At 41.0% G+C, this 16,841-nt stretch overlaps 2 protein-coding genes across 2 annotated transcripts in view; both read right to left on the reverse strand.

The window, feature by feature from the left end:
• Window positions 1-1,015, reverse strand: part of cd82b (CD82 molecule b) — a 44,843-nt gene extending 43,828 nt beyond the window's left edge. The window contains exon 1 of the mRNA XM_079501526.1: window positions 924-1,015. The gene's annotated coding sequence lies outside the window, so the exon portion shown is untranslated. The remainder of the gene's footprint in view (window positions 1-923) is intronic.
• Window positions 1,016-4,578: 3,563 nt separating this feature from the next.
• The window catches only part of tp53i11b (tumor protein p53 inducible protein 11b), a 65,615-nt gene continuing 53,352 nt past the window's right edge, over window positions 4,579-16,841 (reverse strand). The window contains exons 6-7 of the mRNA XM_079501942.1: window positions 11,183-11,284; window positions 4,579-7,355 (exon numbers count right to left, since the gene is read on the reverse strand). Coding sequence (XP_079358068.1) covers window positions 7,225-7,355; window positions 11,183-11,284 — 233 coding nt within the window. The 3' untranslated portion in view covers window positions 4,579-7,224. The remainder of the gene's footprint in view (window positions 7,356-11,182; window positions 11,285-16,841) is intronic.

A 16,841-nucleotide genomic window follows, 5' to 3' on the forward strand; every position in this document is an offset into this window, starting at 1 on the left:
AGAGAGAGAGATACACAGTAGCCTATACAGCAACCTATTCAGGCAGATATCAAAGCATAAAGGACTAGAGTTCAATGCAGCACATTATATTATGTTATATTCAACTATTTTCAAAACAATCTTGAAACTTTCCCCCAGCAGGTTAATATATACTGTAGCGTCACAATCATTTCAACCACAATAACCATAATACTATGGCTAAACTTAACAGCTTTTCTTTTTTTAACACCAATCTTCGCTTCTTGTGGTCCCTAGCTGGCACAACATTATTTCCATCACCCAAAATCATTTGGGGGGTCTTTGACACAACGTTTGAGAACCACTGCTATTGGCATGAGTGACACCCATAGCATGAATGAATGTACAAAATATAGTTGCAAATTGCGGCTATAATTACATAGGTCTACATGTCATGTATGTATTCCAGGAATACATACATGACAGGTCTTTTCCATCAGGAATTCATACTGTCGTTCTCCATCTACACAAACAATAAACAAGAATAGCCTAAACAATATAGTATAGGGCAGCCGGCAGGCATGTATTAAGGAGCAAACGAATCAAAAGTAAAAGTGAAGCCAACATTCTAAGGGTGCGTGGCTACTGTACACAGACAGTACACTGTAGCCTATATCACTTTAACTAAACATTTCGCGGCAGACTGGTTAAAAACACGTTAACTAGCGATGTTTTAACTTTTATCAGCACGAAGACAACGATTAAAGTTTAACTGAGGTTTACGAATGAAGTCGTTCATTAACTGCGTGGTCTACTTTACATACTCAACTCGTGGCTTAATGTTCTCTCTCTGGGTTTCTGTTCAAAGTTTAACACAAGCAAACACAACGGAACGACAACAGTGTGCGTGACGTCATCAATAAACAAAGTACAATTATAGATTTTAATAGATTATCGATACTCACTGTTTACCACTTTAATGTCTCTGGATGAAGAGAAACCAGCGACTGCACCGCTGTAGAGACACACACGGAATGACTGTCTGACTGAATCGGTGTGTGCGTGTGTGTGTGTGTGTGTGCGCGCGCGCAACACGTGCGTGTGTGTGTCACTGTCACACTGCCACCATGCGGCAGACAGTGGTACAATCCGTAGATTCCGATCAGCCAATCAAAGCGCGCAAGGACATGCATGCGTTTTCTTTTCTTTTTTGTAACCTTTATTTACACAGCAGGTATATTCAAGACCTATGTTTGATGAGACAGACAGACAGACAGACAGACAGGCAGGCAGGCAGGCAGACAGACAGACAGACAGACAGACAGACAGACAGACAGACAGACAGACAGACAGACAGACAGACAGACAGACAGAGCAAGGCAGGCAGGCAGGCAGGCAGGCAGACAGACAGACAGAGCAAGGCAGGCAGGCAGGTAGACAGACTACTTGAGATAAAGTTGTACACATATTTGTAAACATATTATGTATCAGGTAAAACATATTGTTTCAGGTAAAGAGCTTTTGTTGTGGCAAATCTTATTATGTCAAGTTAGTTCAGGAGAGAATTCTGAGCTGTGATGGAATGCATTATGTGAATACTAGTCGTTTTGACAATGGGTTCTCAGATTGTGTGAATACAAATTTGCGTAAGCATAAATAGTGCCTTTTTGTGCAGGACACAGTATTAATCAATGATAATCAAAGAAATCACACCCGTGTGAACTGAGTGGTGCAAATCACCCCCCCCCCCCTCTCTCTCTCTCTCTCTCATTAGCAGGCAACAGTGCAGCACTATCTCTCTCTCTCCGTTTCTGACACAACAGTGCCACTTTTGGTACTCATTGGTACTGACTGGTGCTCATAGTCACATAGTCACACACAAACATAGTCACAAACACACAAACATAGTTGAACAAGGACATTGCTGTTCCTTGGAGTGGTTGCACCACTCAAAAAAAAACCTTAGTGCCACAGTTGAAAACTGCTGTGAAATCAGACTTCACAGCTCTCACATAGAAATGATTAACTCATTACTTTATGATCCAGTAGCACTGTGTGATGCAACCTCATTAATGTGACTGGTCGCAGGGCAGAAGCCGTGAATCTCCATAATATTTCAACCTTTATTTTTCCTTCTTCTGTGAATTTACTTGTAACTTGGTTGTACAACCGTCTTGCGTAAAAGTTTAAAAAAATAGCAGATATACAAGTTCACAAAGCGTTGCATAGTGACGCACTGTGAGCCTGCAGATCGGCTTTCTTTTTTTGAAACGTTTTGAAAGTGAAAGCGGGTTAAGACCGGTTCAGTGCATGGCTCTCTTAACATTTAGCGCATATAGGGCCCACTTCAAAAAAAGGTTTGGGCCCATGCACCCATATGACCACTTAAGTCTTGCCAAGAGCATATTTATTTTAATCAATCGTGGATAAATGTATAATTGACGTTATCACAACGATAAATAGGCTATATCTGACCCCTTATTTCTCCCCAATTTAGTCGTTATGGCAATCAATTCCACCCCACACATTTCTGTGCGTTGTCACAGCTGCTGTCCTCCGACTCACCTGCCAGTGAGGAGCCCCCACCGGGAGGATGTAGAGGCTCCACCCTACTCCTCCCGCCCAACACTCCCTGCTGACAGGCTCTACCCCAGCCCATAGGCAGGGACGTGCACTTAAATAGCAGATCTACAAGCTCACAACACGTCACACTGCGACGCGTTGTAAGCTTGTAGATCAGCTATTTTCGGGGCACAACCCAGCACTCTTTAGCTAGTGGAGATGCGGTGTACAACATGGATTTCTAAACAAATTTGTTCAAAGCAAAATACTGTGATCATGTTCAGGAGACTTTGGGGAAAAAAAGCAATTTTCGTTTATGCTGGCATGGAAAGTTGTGGCATTTGCATTTCTTTCACCATTAGTAAATGCTGCATTCGTGGTGTGGAATGGGCAGTTGTTTTACAGACGGGTAAAAGGGCAGGGGCTGAAGCCCCCGTTGATGCACATGTGTGCACGTCCCTGCCCATAGCAGCAATGATAATTATCATTGAAATGTTGGCATTTTGCTAATTATTTGGGGACCCCTTACAATGCCCTCACAGCCCACCAGTGGTCCACGGAACCACAGGTTGGGGAACCGCTGTGGTATAGTGTGCTCCGGGCCCTCCCATCCAGAAATAACTCCATTTCTCTCCTCCATCATTTGAAACGTTTCATGAGGCCTGCTGAGCGCGTGCGTGTGTGTGTGTGTGCGCGTGTGCTTTGTAGACAGAAATGGAATGAATGATATTTTTCTTATAGAACATCATAATTATGGTGCAGTTCAGGGCAGAAGGCTTCAGGAGGAGCTACACGGAGCGCATGAGGCTGATTAAACACTACCAGTAGAAAGAGAAGAAGATAATTACTAGTTTTAACAGAACTCACAGCAAGACCTCACCCATGTCTGACGTCCCTCTATCTGCTACCGAACACTGCACATCTGTGTCATGTGCCAACTATACACACATCTGTGTGTGTGTGTGTGTGTGTGTAGGCTATACCAGAACATGTGTCCCTCTCTACACACACACACACACACACACACACACACTCAACCTTTTAACTCGACCACAAACCCCAGAGCCACGCCCCCAGAGCCACGCCAAAAACCTCTGCCTGCCTGGGACCGCTCCCATTACACACTGAGACGTACCTGCTGGTTTTGGTGTGCGCGCGCGTGCGTGTGTGTTAAAATACTTGTAATGGCCCAGATGTCCCCACATGTATAGTAGAATTTGAGAAATGCTTTGTTTTCATGGTTAAAAGGAATTTGGGCATTGGGTTTTAAAATTGGGTAAAGATTCAGGTTGGGTTTAGGATTAGGATTGAATGCAGTAGAGGTCAGGTTTAGGAGTTAGAATTCTGCTTGATTATACTTACTTTTACACTGGTGTTGCGCACCGAAACATAGCTACAAGCTTGTAGAACAGCTTTTTCTCAGCTTTAGGCTTATGGTTAAAAATGTCAATACAAAAAATGGCATTTTACCATTCATAAAATCAATGTCTTAAACATGTTGAAGTCTTCTCAAGTATATACAAACCTGTGTGTGTGTGCATGCGTGCGGGCCACCCTCCTAGAGGGAACGCCTATGTTCTCCGTCCAACTTCAAATGACAGCGTAACACTAAAATCATCTCCGATTGGCTTATGGTCATAATCCTGAGACCTTCTGATTGGTTTACAGTCATGACTGTACATGGCTTACACGTCATAACACTGAATCCACGTGGAGTGTTCAATATGATTGGCCAAATTGAGCCCGAGAGGTCAAAGGTGAAATTGGAATTTTACTTCTGAAGACTTCAGCCCTGTCACTTTAACAGTGCTGTGATATTGTTTTAAAGTGTTTTTGATCAAACGTTACAGCTCTTTGTGATAGCATTCATTGCTATAGTGTGTTTGTTAACTGTTTTAAATGGCTACAGTATATTGTGATAGCAATCATTGCTATATAGCAATGATTACAATACACCCACTTTAAAGAATGAGTTATGCTTCATGGCACAATTTCTCTGGTGTAAAAATAGATTTCAACTGCATGCAGTTACAAAATGTTTGATGTCAGAATACAATGTCAATTAAAATGTATTTATTTCATACTAAAAATACATCACATTACTTAGAACTGATTTATTTCATACTGTAAATAACACACACACACACACACACACACACACACACACACACACACACACACACACACACACACACACACACACACACACACACACACACACACACACACACACACACACACACACACACACACACACACACACACACACACACACACACACACACACACACACACACAATTTTTGTGTTCAAAGGAATAGCAGATGATACACTTTTTACATTATTTAAAGGAACGCTCTGTGTTTGGACTGCTCTGGTAAAGTCGTTTTCTACAAGCAGTGGTTATCAAAGTGGGATCCGTGGGGGGCTTCCAGGGGGTCCCGAGCAAAATGTGTTAATGATCTTAATACAGCATCACAATCATTTTAACCCCTTTATCCATTTATACGTTGGGCTATTTAAAAATAGCAGATCTAAACTCATATTTTTGGAAAAACCTATTTGTTTTAAAAAATTAGTTTGCTAAAAATAAAAGGGAAAGAAATATAAATCTTCTCTTATGGCGGTCTCTAGCACAACACATTTTCAGATGGTAGTCCTTGGCATGACAACGTTTGAGAACCACTGTTCGTGCTATAAGGCAGGAATAAAGATATTTTTCTTTTAAAAAAAAGTGGTTCTCAAACCATTTTCATGCCAAGGACTCAACAATGAATATGTATCTGCCGATGGACCCCCATCTGAAAATATTTTGTGCAAGATTAAAAGATCTACAAGCTAACGCAATGTGACATGTGAGCTTTTAGACTTTATTTTTTCAAAAGGTCGATGTATAAAGGGGTTAAAATGGTTAAAACCGATTGTGAGGATATATTGAGTCATTTATCTGGGAACCCCATCAAGGACCCCTGGGGGTCCCTGGACCCTACTTCGAGAACCACTGATCTAAACAACATTGTGCTACATCATTGTCCAATGAGGAAACGTCAGCTGAAAGGTCCAGTGTTTCAGGAACATTTCTGTAAAGCCTGATTTACACTTCATTGCACGACGGTATTGAGCACAAAATAGCTGATGTACAAGCTCACAACTTAAGCACTGATCATGCATAAGAGTCTGGCACGTGCATACAGATCTATAAGCAGAGAACAATGGATTATTCTAAACAAACCTATATGTTAAAGAATGAAAACAATAATTTGGACTCGTTCACTTTGGTAGAAACTTGAAGAATGCTACAAAAACAAGATCATACGTTTTCCCTTTAAAATGTTGTTTTACGGTCTAATTAATGTGAATTAATTTAAATGTCTTATTTCATTTGAATTAAATAGAAATGTCTTATTTACTGTTTATTTAATCCAAAGTGTTTGATATTAAACAAATATTTCCACTTAACTGTCTACAGTTCATGGTTGATGTTTTTGGTGTGTTTTTTTTGCAGAATGTGTGTGCGCGCAGATTCAAGTACAGTTGTTCCTCACTTAGATTAACTTAGTCTTCAAATATGATGCTTTGTATGGTCCCGTTAATATAAAACTTCCAGCATTATTTTAACAAATAAACAGTATTCCGTTATATAAAATCCAACCGTCAGCTGCTTCTGACTGAATGCTCCGTCGACCATCATAGAAGCTTTTTTAATGATATAAAACGGAATCACTGTAATCAAATTTTTATTTTTAGCCTTGGCCCTTCCTTCTTCAGCGGACTCCCTTGTGTTTCGCGCATGCACACTGCCGTTCACTTCTTGTATACAGGCCGATTGAAAAGGCTTCCAACTCTAAATCTACGGAGCGCTCCATGGTTTTGACCAAACGCCAATGTTCGGAGGTCTTTTCTGCTTGTCCGGTGATCCCGATTGGAACATTGGCGTATTCCAGAGCAAGGATGGCCTCATTTTAGCTCGCTAGCATCGACGCTAATAATTCAGCAGCTAAAATGGAACGCCAAAACAGACGTGCGTCGCACAAAAAACCATGCAGATCCGGTCGGCAGTGAGGCGCCACCACATTCGTCCACCAGGGGGCAGTCAATGTGTTAAAAAGACGCATCAGTATCATTGTGTGTGCAGCAGAGGCAGAACGTTTAGCAAATATAGAAACATCAAAGTTTGAACCATTTAGACCCGTTTGTTGTACAAATTAGTGAAAATAGCACATCTACAACCAGCTCTGTAGATTTTTGCGGAATGCTGGCCTTTTCATGACACAATTTATAGGGTTCATTTGGTTCAGAAGTAACATCATACTGTATATATATATATATATATATACACAAACATATTTATATATTTTTACATCACTCAAAATACATTATCTAGAAAAATACGTCCTGTAGCTGCACTTAAAAACAAACGGGAAAAACATAATTTGAATGACGTTGTACACCGACCAATCAAATCACAGGAAATATCTACAGCTACAAGGACAACAACACTACAAACCTGCCATCCCCAAGCCCCACCTCCAGAGAGCGATGACATCACACCCGCACCGAGGGATTGGCCAGAGTCTGGTGAGCGGCGATGACAAGCCGCTCATTTCCACTAGAGGGCGTACGTTCACAAAGAAAAAAATCACTTCCTCCCCCCAAAATGTCCCCCTATAGCTCCTCCCTGGGGGCGTGCGTGTCTTCTGCAGCCTCACTTCTTGTTCCTGCGCCCCAGCTGGATGTAGTACCCCAGGGTGACCACTAGGAACAGCGCTCTGCTCAGCAGCAACAGCGTGGCACCGCTGGGCGCCGTGCCAGCCTCTACCAGGGCAGCGCCTGTCACTGAAAAACACACACGACCACAATTAATATTAATAATAATAATAACAGAATAACAGATGTCAGACAGATCCATTCATTCATCCATCTAGTTCCTTTCCTAAAAAAATAATTGTTATTTGTCTCCACACGTCTTCATAATTCCACCTGTAGAGGTCCCAGGACTTGTAGGGTATTTTTGAGTGGTGCAACCACTCCATTACACAGCTATGTGTGTCCCTGGGTCTGGGTGACAAATGTCACCGCACATACTCGTATGAGATTTTTATGTGTGCAATATGTGGTTTTAGATATTTTAGCAGTGAGCCCAGTGTCTCTGATGTCATGGACACTGGGCTCACTTCCTTCCTGGACTACATTTCCCATAATACTTTGCTCCTCCTTGTGGATAGGGGGATAGAGACACACGGGGACTACAAATTTCACGCCCCAAAATGAGACAGCGTCCCCACTTCTGGTCCGTTGGCACGGATACTGCAGGCCAGCCCATAGAAGTCCATTGAAATTCAACTGTAGTTAGCCTACTTTTAAAATAATATGAAATGAACTGAAGACTATATTGATTTGAATAAAAATACGTTTCCAAATGTATGAAGTGTCTTTGTCAACATATATTGTTGTTTTCTCAATAGAGGATGTATTTCTCATTTAATTTAGCACTTGAATGAGTTACCCATAATGTTAACAGAGCAGAGGGGAGACGGCAGACAGAGAACCTGTCGCTTTTACGGGACGTCACTGCCTTTACGAGGCTACGAGCGCCGACTTTGAAGAGTGGAATTCTCAATATACATCCCGACTGACTTTGTTATTCATGTCTATATTTTGAACATGTCACAACTATATATGTTCTACCTACCACGGAGCTCCGACGGTGTGTTTTACCGCTGTCAACTTGTTGTATAATTAACTTTGCTGAATAGTTGCATGGGAAAATAACCCAGCTAAATGGAAGAGTGACATCCTGACATTTTCAACTACCTAGTGAATTCTCCAGATGAGTATTAATAATAGTCTTGCAAGATGCTGTTTAGATCATTTTCAACAAATACATAGCATAAAAAACGAAATACAACAAATATATCTGGGTATTGAAAACCTCAAGGGATGCATCCGTGACGTATATACCGTGCGACCACTTTGACTTGAGATTTACAATGCTAGCACTTTTCACAAACTGATGGAGTATATTATAGTACATTGTAGGATGTATATTGAGATGGCAGGTATGTGACATTGAAAAGGACAAATCAAACATATGGGACACTTTATTATAACACAAAGAAAAATCGCTATAGCCTCAGTAATGAACCAGTGAAATTAGGGTATTTTATGATGACTCTCATAGGGATTGCATTGGCAGCTGCAGTACACAGTTGAAACGGACCAGAAGTGGGGCCGCTGTCTCATTTGGGGGCGTGACATTTGTAGTCCCCGTGTGTCTCTATGACTGTCTTACTGAGGCAACATGTAGTCCAGGAAGTGAGCCCAGTGTCCATGATATCAGAGACACTGGGCTCACTGCTAAAATCTAAAATATCTAAAACCACACATTACACACATAAAGACCCACAGGCAAGTGTTCTAAATCTTCTAAACATCATTAACATGTATTTTTTTGCAAAAAGGGTCAAGTTTCCCTTTAAGTAATGTACTTTAAGGTCCTTCTGCTGGTTTTTAAGAAATGCACCTGCCTATTTATCTGCAATGCTCCCTGGGTGTGTGCCTCTCAGATCCTCTGGAACTGGTCTCTTAGAAGTTCCAAAGGCTATACCTAAAACTAAAAGGCTCCGGTCCTATAACATGGAACAGCCATTTTATTTATTTTTGTTCCATAAATGTTTTTAATGTTCCTTCTGTTTTTAATCTGTGAAGCACATTGGGATGCACTTGCAGTATGAAATGTGCTATATAAATAAAGTTTTGATTGATTAATTGACTGATAACTACATTGGGGAGGAAAAGGGGGTAAAACAGCAATGAAATAAACCAATACATTCTTATTACTACTACACCTTTATTATTATTATTATTATTATTATTATTATTATTATCCTATAAGTAATCATGTGTCACCAAACATGCAAAGCTTGACTCCGTGACCACTAGAGGGCAACGTTAACACAGCAAAATGAATAGAGGTGATGGTGGATGAGTCTTCAAACAACTAGCAGCTTTGAAAAACAAAAGCATTCCAAGACACTGCAAAAGTAAAATAGAACACATAAAATAAACCCCTTTTCAAAATGTTAAAGGTAGTTGGGGTAAGTGATTGTTTGGATTAAAACAAAACGTTTTACTTTAAACAGTAAAAGCAATTCTGCAATCATTGCTATAGGATGTTGGTTCAGTATAACAGGTCACATACATTTTATTTTTTTTCATTTTTTATCCCACGATTTTGTAACCCATTTTTCACCCCTGTGTCAATTATCTAATGTGATCCTGGGCTCTACAGACCCTCCGCCAACCTGGGGAAAGCAACGGACTTGAACTCATGCTTCCTTCATGCATGAGTGTCCAAGTTGCTCCTTTACACCTGACAGGGGGGAGTTTCCCTGGTTGGACGTAGCGCGTGGAAGGAACACGTTATTCCAACCAGTTCCTTTCCCCTCCATCAGGCGCCCCGGCTGGCCAGGGGGAGGCAGTTTAGAGACCAGGATTACTGCATGTTTTTTGTGAGGGTAACTACCCTAGGGGACACGGGGAGAACATGCAAACTCCACACAGAAAGGCCCTTTCACCAACCCTGCCTCGGGTATAGGCACTGATGACGCGGAGGAGAGAACACACCGCCAGCACCCACAGCGTCGCCAGCGGGAATCGAACCCAGGACCTTCTAGCTGTGAGGCGACAGCACTACCGACTGTGCCACCGTGCCCCTGAACATACATTTTCAGATAGTATTCCAGTTCTAAATTTGTCTCCTCATGTCTTTACGTCATCACTTCCAATTCCACGTGTTTAATCATTGCTATAGTCTATTGTTACTATCACAGTGCTATCAGAATATAGAGTAATTTAACACTTAAAAATAAAATGCTTTGTTCCAACAAGCTAATTCACCATTTCTCAATGTTTGGCCCAAAGTCTGTAACTGTGAGAGTGTACAAATGAGAACCAAATGGACCCTCACAGGTCTGTAACTGTGAGTGTACAAATAAGATCCAAAAGGATCCTAACAGATTTAATCCATTTGGTTCCATAAGTAGTAGTAGTAGTAGTACTCTTTGAACAATAATGATATTTGTAAGTGCTTACTCTTACATGTTTTTGGTCTCAGATTCAGAAATTAGAAGCCTATCTGAGATCAGATTTTTAGCGGCGTTTCTCCATCGGTTTTCCAAAACACGCGTCCAGTGTGCAACCACCTTAGTATCCCATGGGTCTTCAACAGGTGGGGTTGCTACAGGGGTACCACATCGTTGTGTGACAGGATTTATTTATTTCTTATTACATTATCCACTTGAATCCGAAAGTTGAATTAGCAACACAATTTTAGTGCGACGGTAGGTCGTACTAAGTTATAAAACAACTTAGTACTTCATAAGGATAATATGAGCATCAAAGCAATATTTTAAATACTTTGTATTAGCACATACATTCCATAGGGCTGGATCACACATGGACACATGACATCATCAACTTGCGACGGGAGCAGTTCCTATTGACTGAAAGATTCTCTTTTTATGAAAGAAATAAAATATTTAAAAAGGTGTTTTTATTTGTATATCTTAGTTGTAGAGGGCAAGTATAATGTTTTAAGGCATATTTGTCTCATTAGCCAGGGATCCTTTTAAAACAGCAGGGATAAAGTAAATAAAACACACCTATAATCTGGACAGTGCAGTAACAGGCTTCAGACAGCAGGGTCCACTGTAACACCACCTTCTCTGCCGAGTAAACTCCATTCCACAAGATGAGGGCCAGGCCTGAAAGGTCAGAGATCGGAGGTCAGGGGTCACGAGTGGGTGAGTAAATGGCAAGTCACCTTTATTTACCATTTAATTGCCACCGTCGGGTGGAAACCTTGTATGTCTGAAACAGTTGCTTCGCAGGAAAAGAGCATGTGTTCAAATGGATCCAATGTAGTTAGTTACACGCTCTTGTTAAATTATACTTTAGCTATTGAAAAATAGCAGATCTACAAGCTCAGAGTGCCGCGCTACGAGCTTGTAGATCTGCTATTTTTGAAAAATCGTGAAAATGTGGTGCAAATCTTTGAATATATGTATTCTTTCAGAGCGACCATTTTTTAACTCATTTTATTTTCTGGGGCAGTCCCTGGAACAACATATTTTCAGATGGGGGGGGGGGGGGGGGGGGGGGTCGGTGGCCAAATACAGATAATTCTGGCGCTCCTTGACATGACATAGTTTGAGCACCACTGATATAGAAACCTAGGTTTTTCAGAAAACTTGGCACGTCACCTTTATTTGCATAATTGCCACCATCAGGTGGAAACCATGCATGTCTAAAACAGTTACATCAAATTGAAGTGATAATCCATTGTTAAAATAAGTGTTAAATAACCATATTGTGATACTAATCATTGCTATAAAAAGTGTGTTCAGTAACAGGAGTCTCCCCATCTCTTCAACAGAAAATGCATTTTGAGGTTGGGATACCAATTTGATCCAATCAGGAGAGAGAACTCATTCAGGATACAGGATAAACGACACCGTCCCCTTTATCCTGATGCCCAAAATGCCCTCTCAAAAAATATAAAATTAAATTCAATCAAATAATTATACAAAAAAAATTATGAAGCGATGTGTGCATTTGACCCAATCGTTTAGGACCATTTTTCACCCAGTGTCTCAGAGGACAGCTGTGGACAGTTCAGAAACCCGCCTACCAGTAACATCATCAGTATAGGCAGGTTTGGTCATTTTCTTCTTACATTTGTGAGAACAACAGCTTCTAATTATAGCATGCTAAACTGACCAGAAAGAGAAAGCCTGCAGTTTCTATCAGCTTTGATTCCCCATCGGTGATGTCACTGGTAGCAGTGTTGTTTTCGTCGATTAAAACTAAGATGAAGTGTTTGTCGACTACCTTTTTCCACTGACAAAAACTACATGGAAACTAAGCCATGATGACTAAAAGTAAGTAAGACTAAATATATTGACAATTTCGTCAACAAATAAAAACTAGACTAAAATGTTAGGAAGGGACTAGTGGACAAGAGATCCAGTATGTCATTTTACACTTGGTTGCATGCTGAAAATAGCAGATATACAAGCTATTTCCAGCAAGTGTAAAATCTGTCATTACGACGGCATCAAAGCCCACCAAAACAAATTTTAGTCGACTAAATCAACTGTAGATTTAGTCGACTAAAATCTTATGACATTTAGTCGAGTAAAACTAGACTAACACTAAAACATTCCAGGTGACTAAAATGTGACTAAAACTAAATTAAGTTTTATTCCAACGACTATGACTAAAACTAAAATCAAAATTTGCTGCCAAAAACAACACTGACTGGTAGGCAGGTTTCTGAACTGTCCACAGGCCTCCTTTGAGACACAGAAGCCGTCATTTATACATGGAACGTAGAAACCAGCCTCGAGACCATACTTATGAGCACGTCCACGTGTGATATATCAAACTATCATATACAGCCAATCCCAGCGTACAAAAGGTCTGAGGCTTGATAAATCTGATGGCTGAAACAGAGTGTCATTTTAAATAACACTCCCTTAAATACACTCAAAACGGCCAGATTTTACGACAAAAACAAAGCAACTTCGACATGGAAAGTTTCTCAGATTCTCATCATTTCAGAGCCGTGGGTTGGTTGTGAGAGGCGTGAAGTCCATTTTTAGGTATTCAGAGTTCCCCTCTCGCTTAAAAACATGCTGCAGCGAGCAGGTTTGAGGTTGTGGCTAACACTTCTATCTCAACCGTGCAAGTCACCGTTGTCAACTTTGGCTGTCACTTCCATCTCATGCAAGTCATCGTTTTCAACTGTGTGTGCATTTTGGCAAACTGCAGTCCGATTAGTGTTTTGCCAGAGGGATTAACGGTATAATCTTTTGCCAAGCAGTGAGTACAGCCTCACATTATCACAAAGGGAATACGTTTTTGTAATATTCATTTAACCCATTACTGGAGCAGTGCGATTCGTAGCGACTGAGCCAACGACGGACACACGGACGGACAGGGGGCGAAAACATAATCTTTTGCCATGCCTATTGGCCTGGCAGAGCCTAAACGTCTATGGGGACTTGTTTCCATTGTTGAACGTGTATTACGGCATTAAGCAACTAGTCAACTAGTAAATAAATAAATAAATAAATAAATAAATAAATAGGTAGTTAAGTTTAACTACCTATATATATTTTTCTTTTTAAATAAATATTTACAACTAGTCGACTAGTAAACTAGGCAACTAGTCAACTAGTAAAAATGACTAGAAGTGAATGCCCTAACATGTACAGTATACACGTCTTTAGAATCAAAACCATGGGGCGCTAAGGACGTGTATAGGCATCCTTTGGTCTTTTCTATTGATATATATAAAAAATAAAATAAATAAACAAACGTTTATTTATTATTTTGCCTCTCCTTCTGCAGTGTACTCCTTGTGTTTCACGCATGCGCGCTGCCATTCACTTCCTTGTTTACGGCTCCAAAAGAATGGCTCGTAACTCCTAATCTAGGGAGCTCTCCATGGTTTTGACCAGATGGAACAATGTTCCGTCTTCATCTCTGACTTCAGCATGCCTCTCATTTGGAATATTAACGCTTCTAGAGAGACTTTAGCGTGACCAGTGCGAGGTAAGAACGGAAGATTATGCCTCCCGGTTTTGGTGGGGAACGGAAGGGGGGGGGGGGAACTTTCAGAGTAAAATCTGCCATATCTGCTGGTACTCTGGTGCCTTTATTTTGAAGAATTCCCAGGCAAAAAAGTGATAAATGGGTGAAGTGAATGATTAAGCACCCAACTTAGCACCGAAGTCTGACGTCAATATCGGTAGAGGGCGCAAATCCACAGGTTCATGTACTTTTTATTTGCATTGTAAATCCCCATAGGGGGATTTTAGATCGCCTCATATAATAACTGTTTGAAAAATAAACAAATCATCCAGTCCACTTCACTCATATGGATGTGAAGAATCAAAACGCTATTGTTACTGCTACTGAATTAGTTAAATTTTCGCTAGAAACAGACTGTATCATTATATGAGTGACTGACTGTCGTAAACGATACAGAGACACCTCCCAGACAATAACGCCGAGACAGCTTGTTTATTTATGGACCACAGCGCTTATATGAAACGATTTTAAGATGAGCCCATGTTATTCTCCATAGAGAAATGACTTCCGTGAACCAGGAGAATCGAGGGGACTTCGGCGCTCTATAGGCCATGTTAAAATTGTTTTCATCGCTTGATTTTAATTGCTTGACATTGAGAAGAAAAGGGTCCCGCACACTGTCTTTCACTTATAGAGCAGTAGTTTTATTAGATGACAACGTTTCGGTCTAAATTACCTTCATCAGGTATACCTGGATACCTGATGAAGGTCGTTATAAGTGAAAGACAGTGTTTGGGACCCTTTTCTTCTCATGATTCGCATTTGGTTGCCGGCTCCGACGCACCTGGCCTTGTAGGAGTGCACAAGGCCTTTCCGTTACAAAAAATAAATAATTGCTTGACATTGACACTGGGAAATAAAATAGACGTGCATGTCAAGGTATTCCTTTACTCTGCTCGGCACAAGAGTATTGTCTTAGTATTGTCTTATTTAATAATTCATTATTAAATAAGACAATACTCTTGTGCCGAGCAGATACACAGTGTGCGGGTGTACCTTATTGCTTTCATTGATGTCCACTGGCCTACGCACCTGTGCATACGCCTGATTGCTAGGTGTGCGATAGTTTTCTCCTACAATGTATTCCTTTATAAAATGTTATATTTTCACAGGGATTATTTATTAGTGTGTTAGATATACATTTTGTAGTGGATACACGTGTCTAGATGCCAGTCAGATTGTTAGACAAAGCTGCACAGCATGTCTACGATGGAAAACAAACTGTTGTAGCCAAAGCCCACATGACCTGAAACCAGACGAGAGTCGCGATAGTTTGATAAATCCGGAAAGTGACAGAGATCTCGGCGTATACGCCTGTTTCTCGGGTGACAAATGAGGGCCAGAGAGAGACAGAAATGGTGCCATATTATAATGAGCATTAGAGACGACCAAGATAAGATAAGGTTGAAAGTGGATAAAGTGCTCCTTTAAGTGTGTGTGTGTGTGTGTGTGTGTGTGTGTGTGTATAGTAACAGTTCTGGACATGCATTACAAGGTTTCCACCCGACTCGTGCACTAAAAAACATCAGTCCTCGTGTGCTCCCCGTGCGTGGGATGGAGAAAGGGTTTCCATGGAGACCAAGCCATCAATACCACCTTTGCACCCGTCTTGTCAGAAGTTACCAGATCGGCTCGCTAATCCGCCACAATCCAGCTGACATTTAGAAATAAGGAGACACACTGCTACATAATGAAGGCTGTGTCCTTTCTTAAGCCGTGCGCGCGCCCCACACACACACACACACACACACACACACACACACACACACACACACACACACACACACATACACATACACATACACACACACACACACACACACACACACACACACACACACACACACACACACACACACCTGTGTCCCTGCTTAAGTCTTAATCTGCTATTTGTGTCACCAGAAGATGCACAGCAGCATGGGAATAATACACAAAAGAATTGTTTTCATTTGGTTTGAAATGTCTTAATCCATTCTGGGCGGGAACACCTTTTGGTGTTTTAAGCATTATGTCATGTTATGTTTCGGCCTGTATGGCCTTCCTCAGCGTTTGACAAACGCTGAGGAAAGCCATACAGGCCGAAACTCGTACGTTTTCAGTCTCAGAGGTAAATAAAATCATGTAAAAGGACATACAATGAGTGCTGGCATTTTCTTCACCTCGACTTATATCTTCGAGCCTTGCACCTAGAAGGATTTTGTTTGAACCTGGTGTGCTGGGGCTAAAGTCTTTTCTCATACTTTAGCTATTGAAAAATAGCTAAAGGGGGGGGGGTCACTGGAACAACATATTTTTAGATGGGGGCCAAATACAGATAATTCTGGGGGTCCTTGACATGAAATATTGAGCACCACTGATATAGAAACATCGGTATTTCAGAAAACTGTCAGGACATTTTTAAAATGTCGATGTCAGGTCTAAAAGGGTTAACCACCTACAAGGGAGGAAGGGAGGGAAGGACAGACATACAGCTGGAATAGACCTACTGGTCATAAAGAAAACGGAAGGCGTTTTTAGAACCGGCCTCTGTACTAAATGGTTTAACCAAAATAGCCCAGGTGCCAGGCATTTTTCCCATATTTACGTCACAGATGTAGTCCTTCCTAGTCACAGAATGTTAATCTTCACTGGAAAAAAAAAAGCTCGTAAATCCGTCCATCTGTT

The sequence above is a fragment of the Electrona antarctica genome (assembly GCF_951216825.1).
Source record: "Electrona antarctica genome assembly, chromosome: 5".
Lineage (NCBI taxonomy): Eukaryota > Metazoa > Chordata > Actinopteri > Myctophiformes > Myctophidae > Electrona > Electrona antarctica.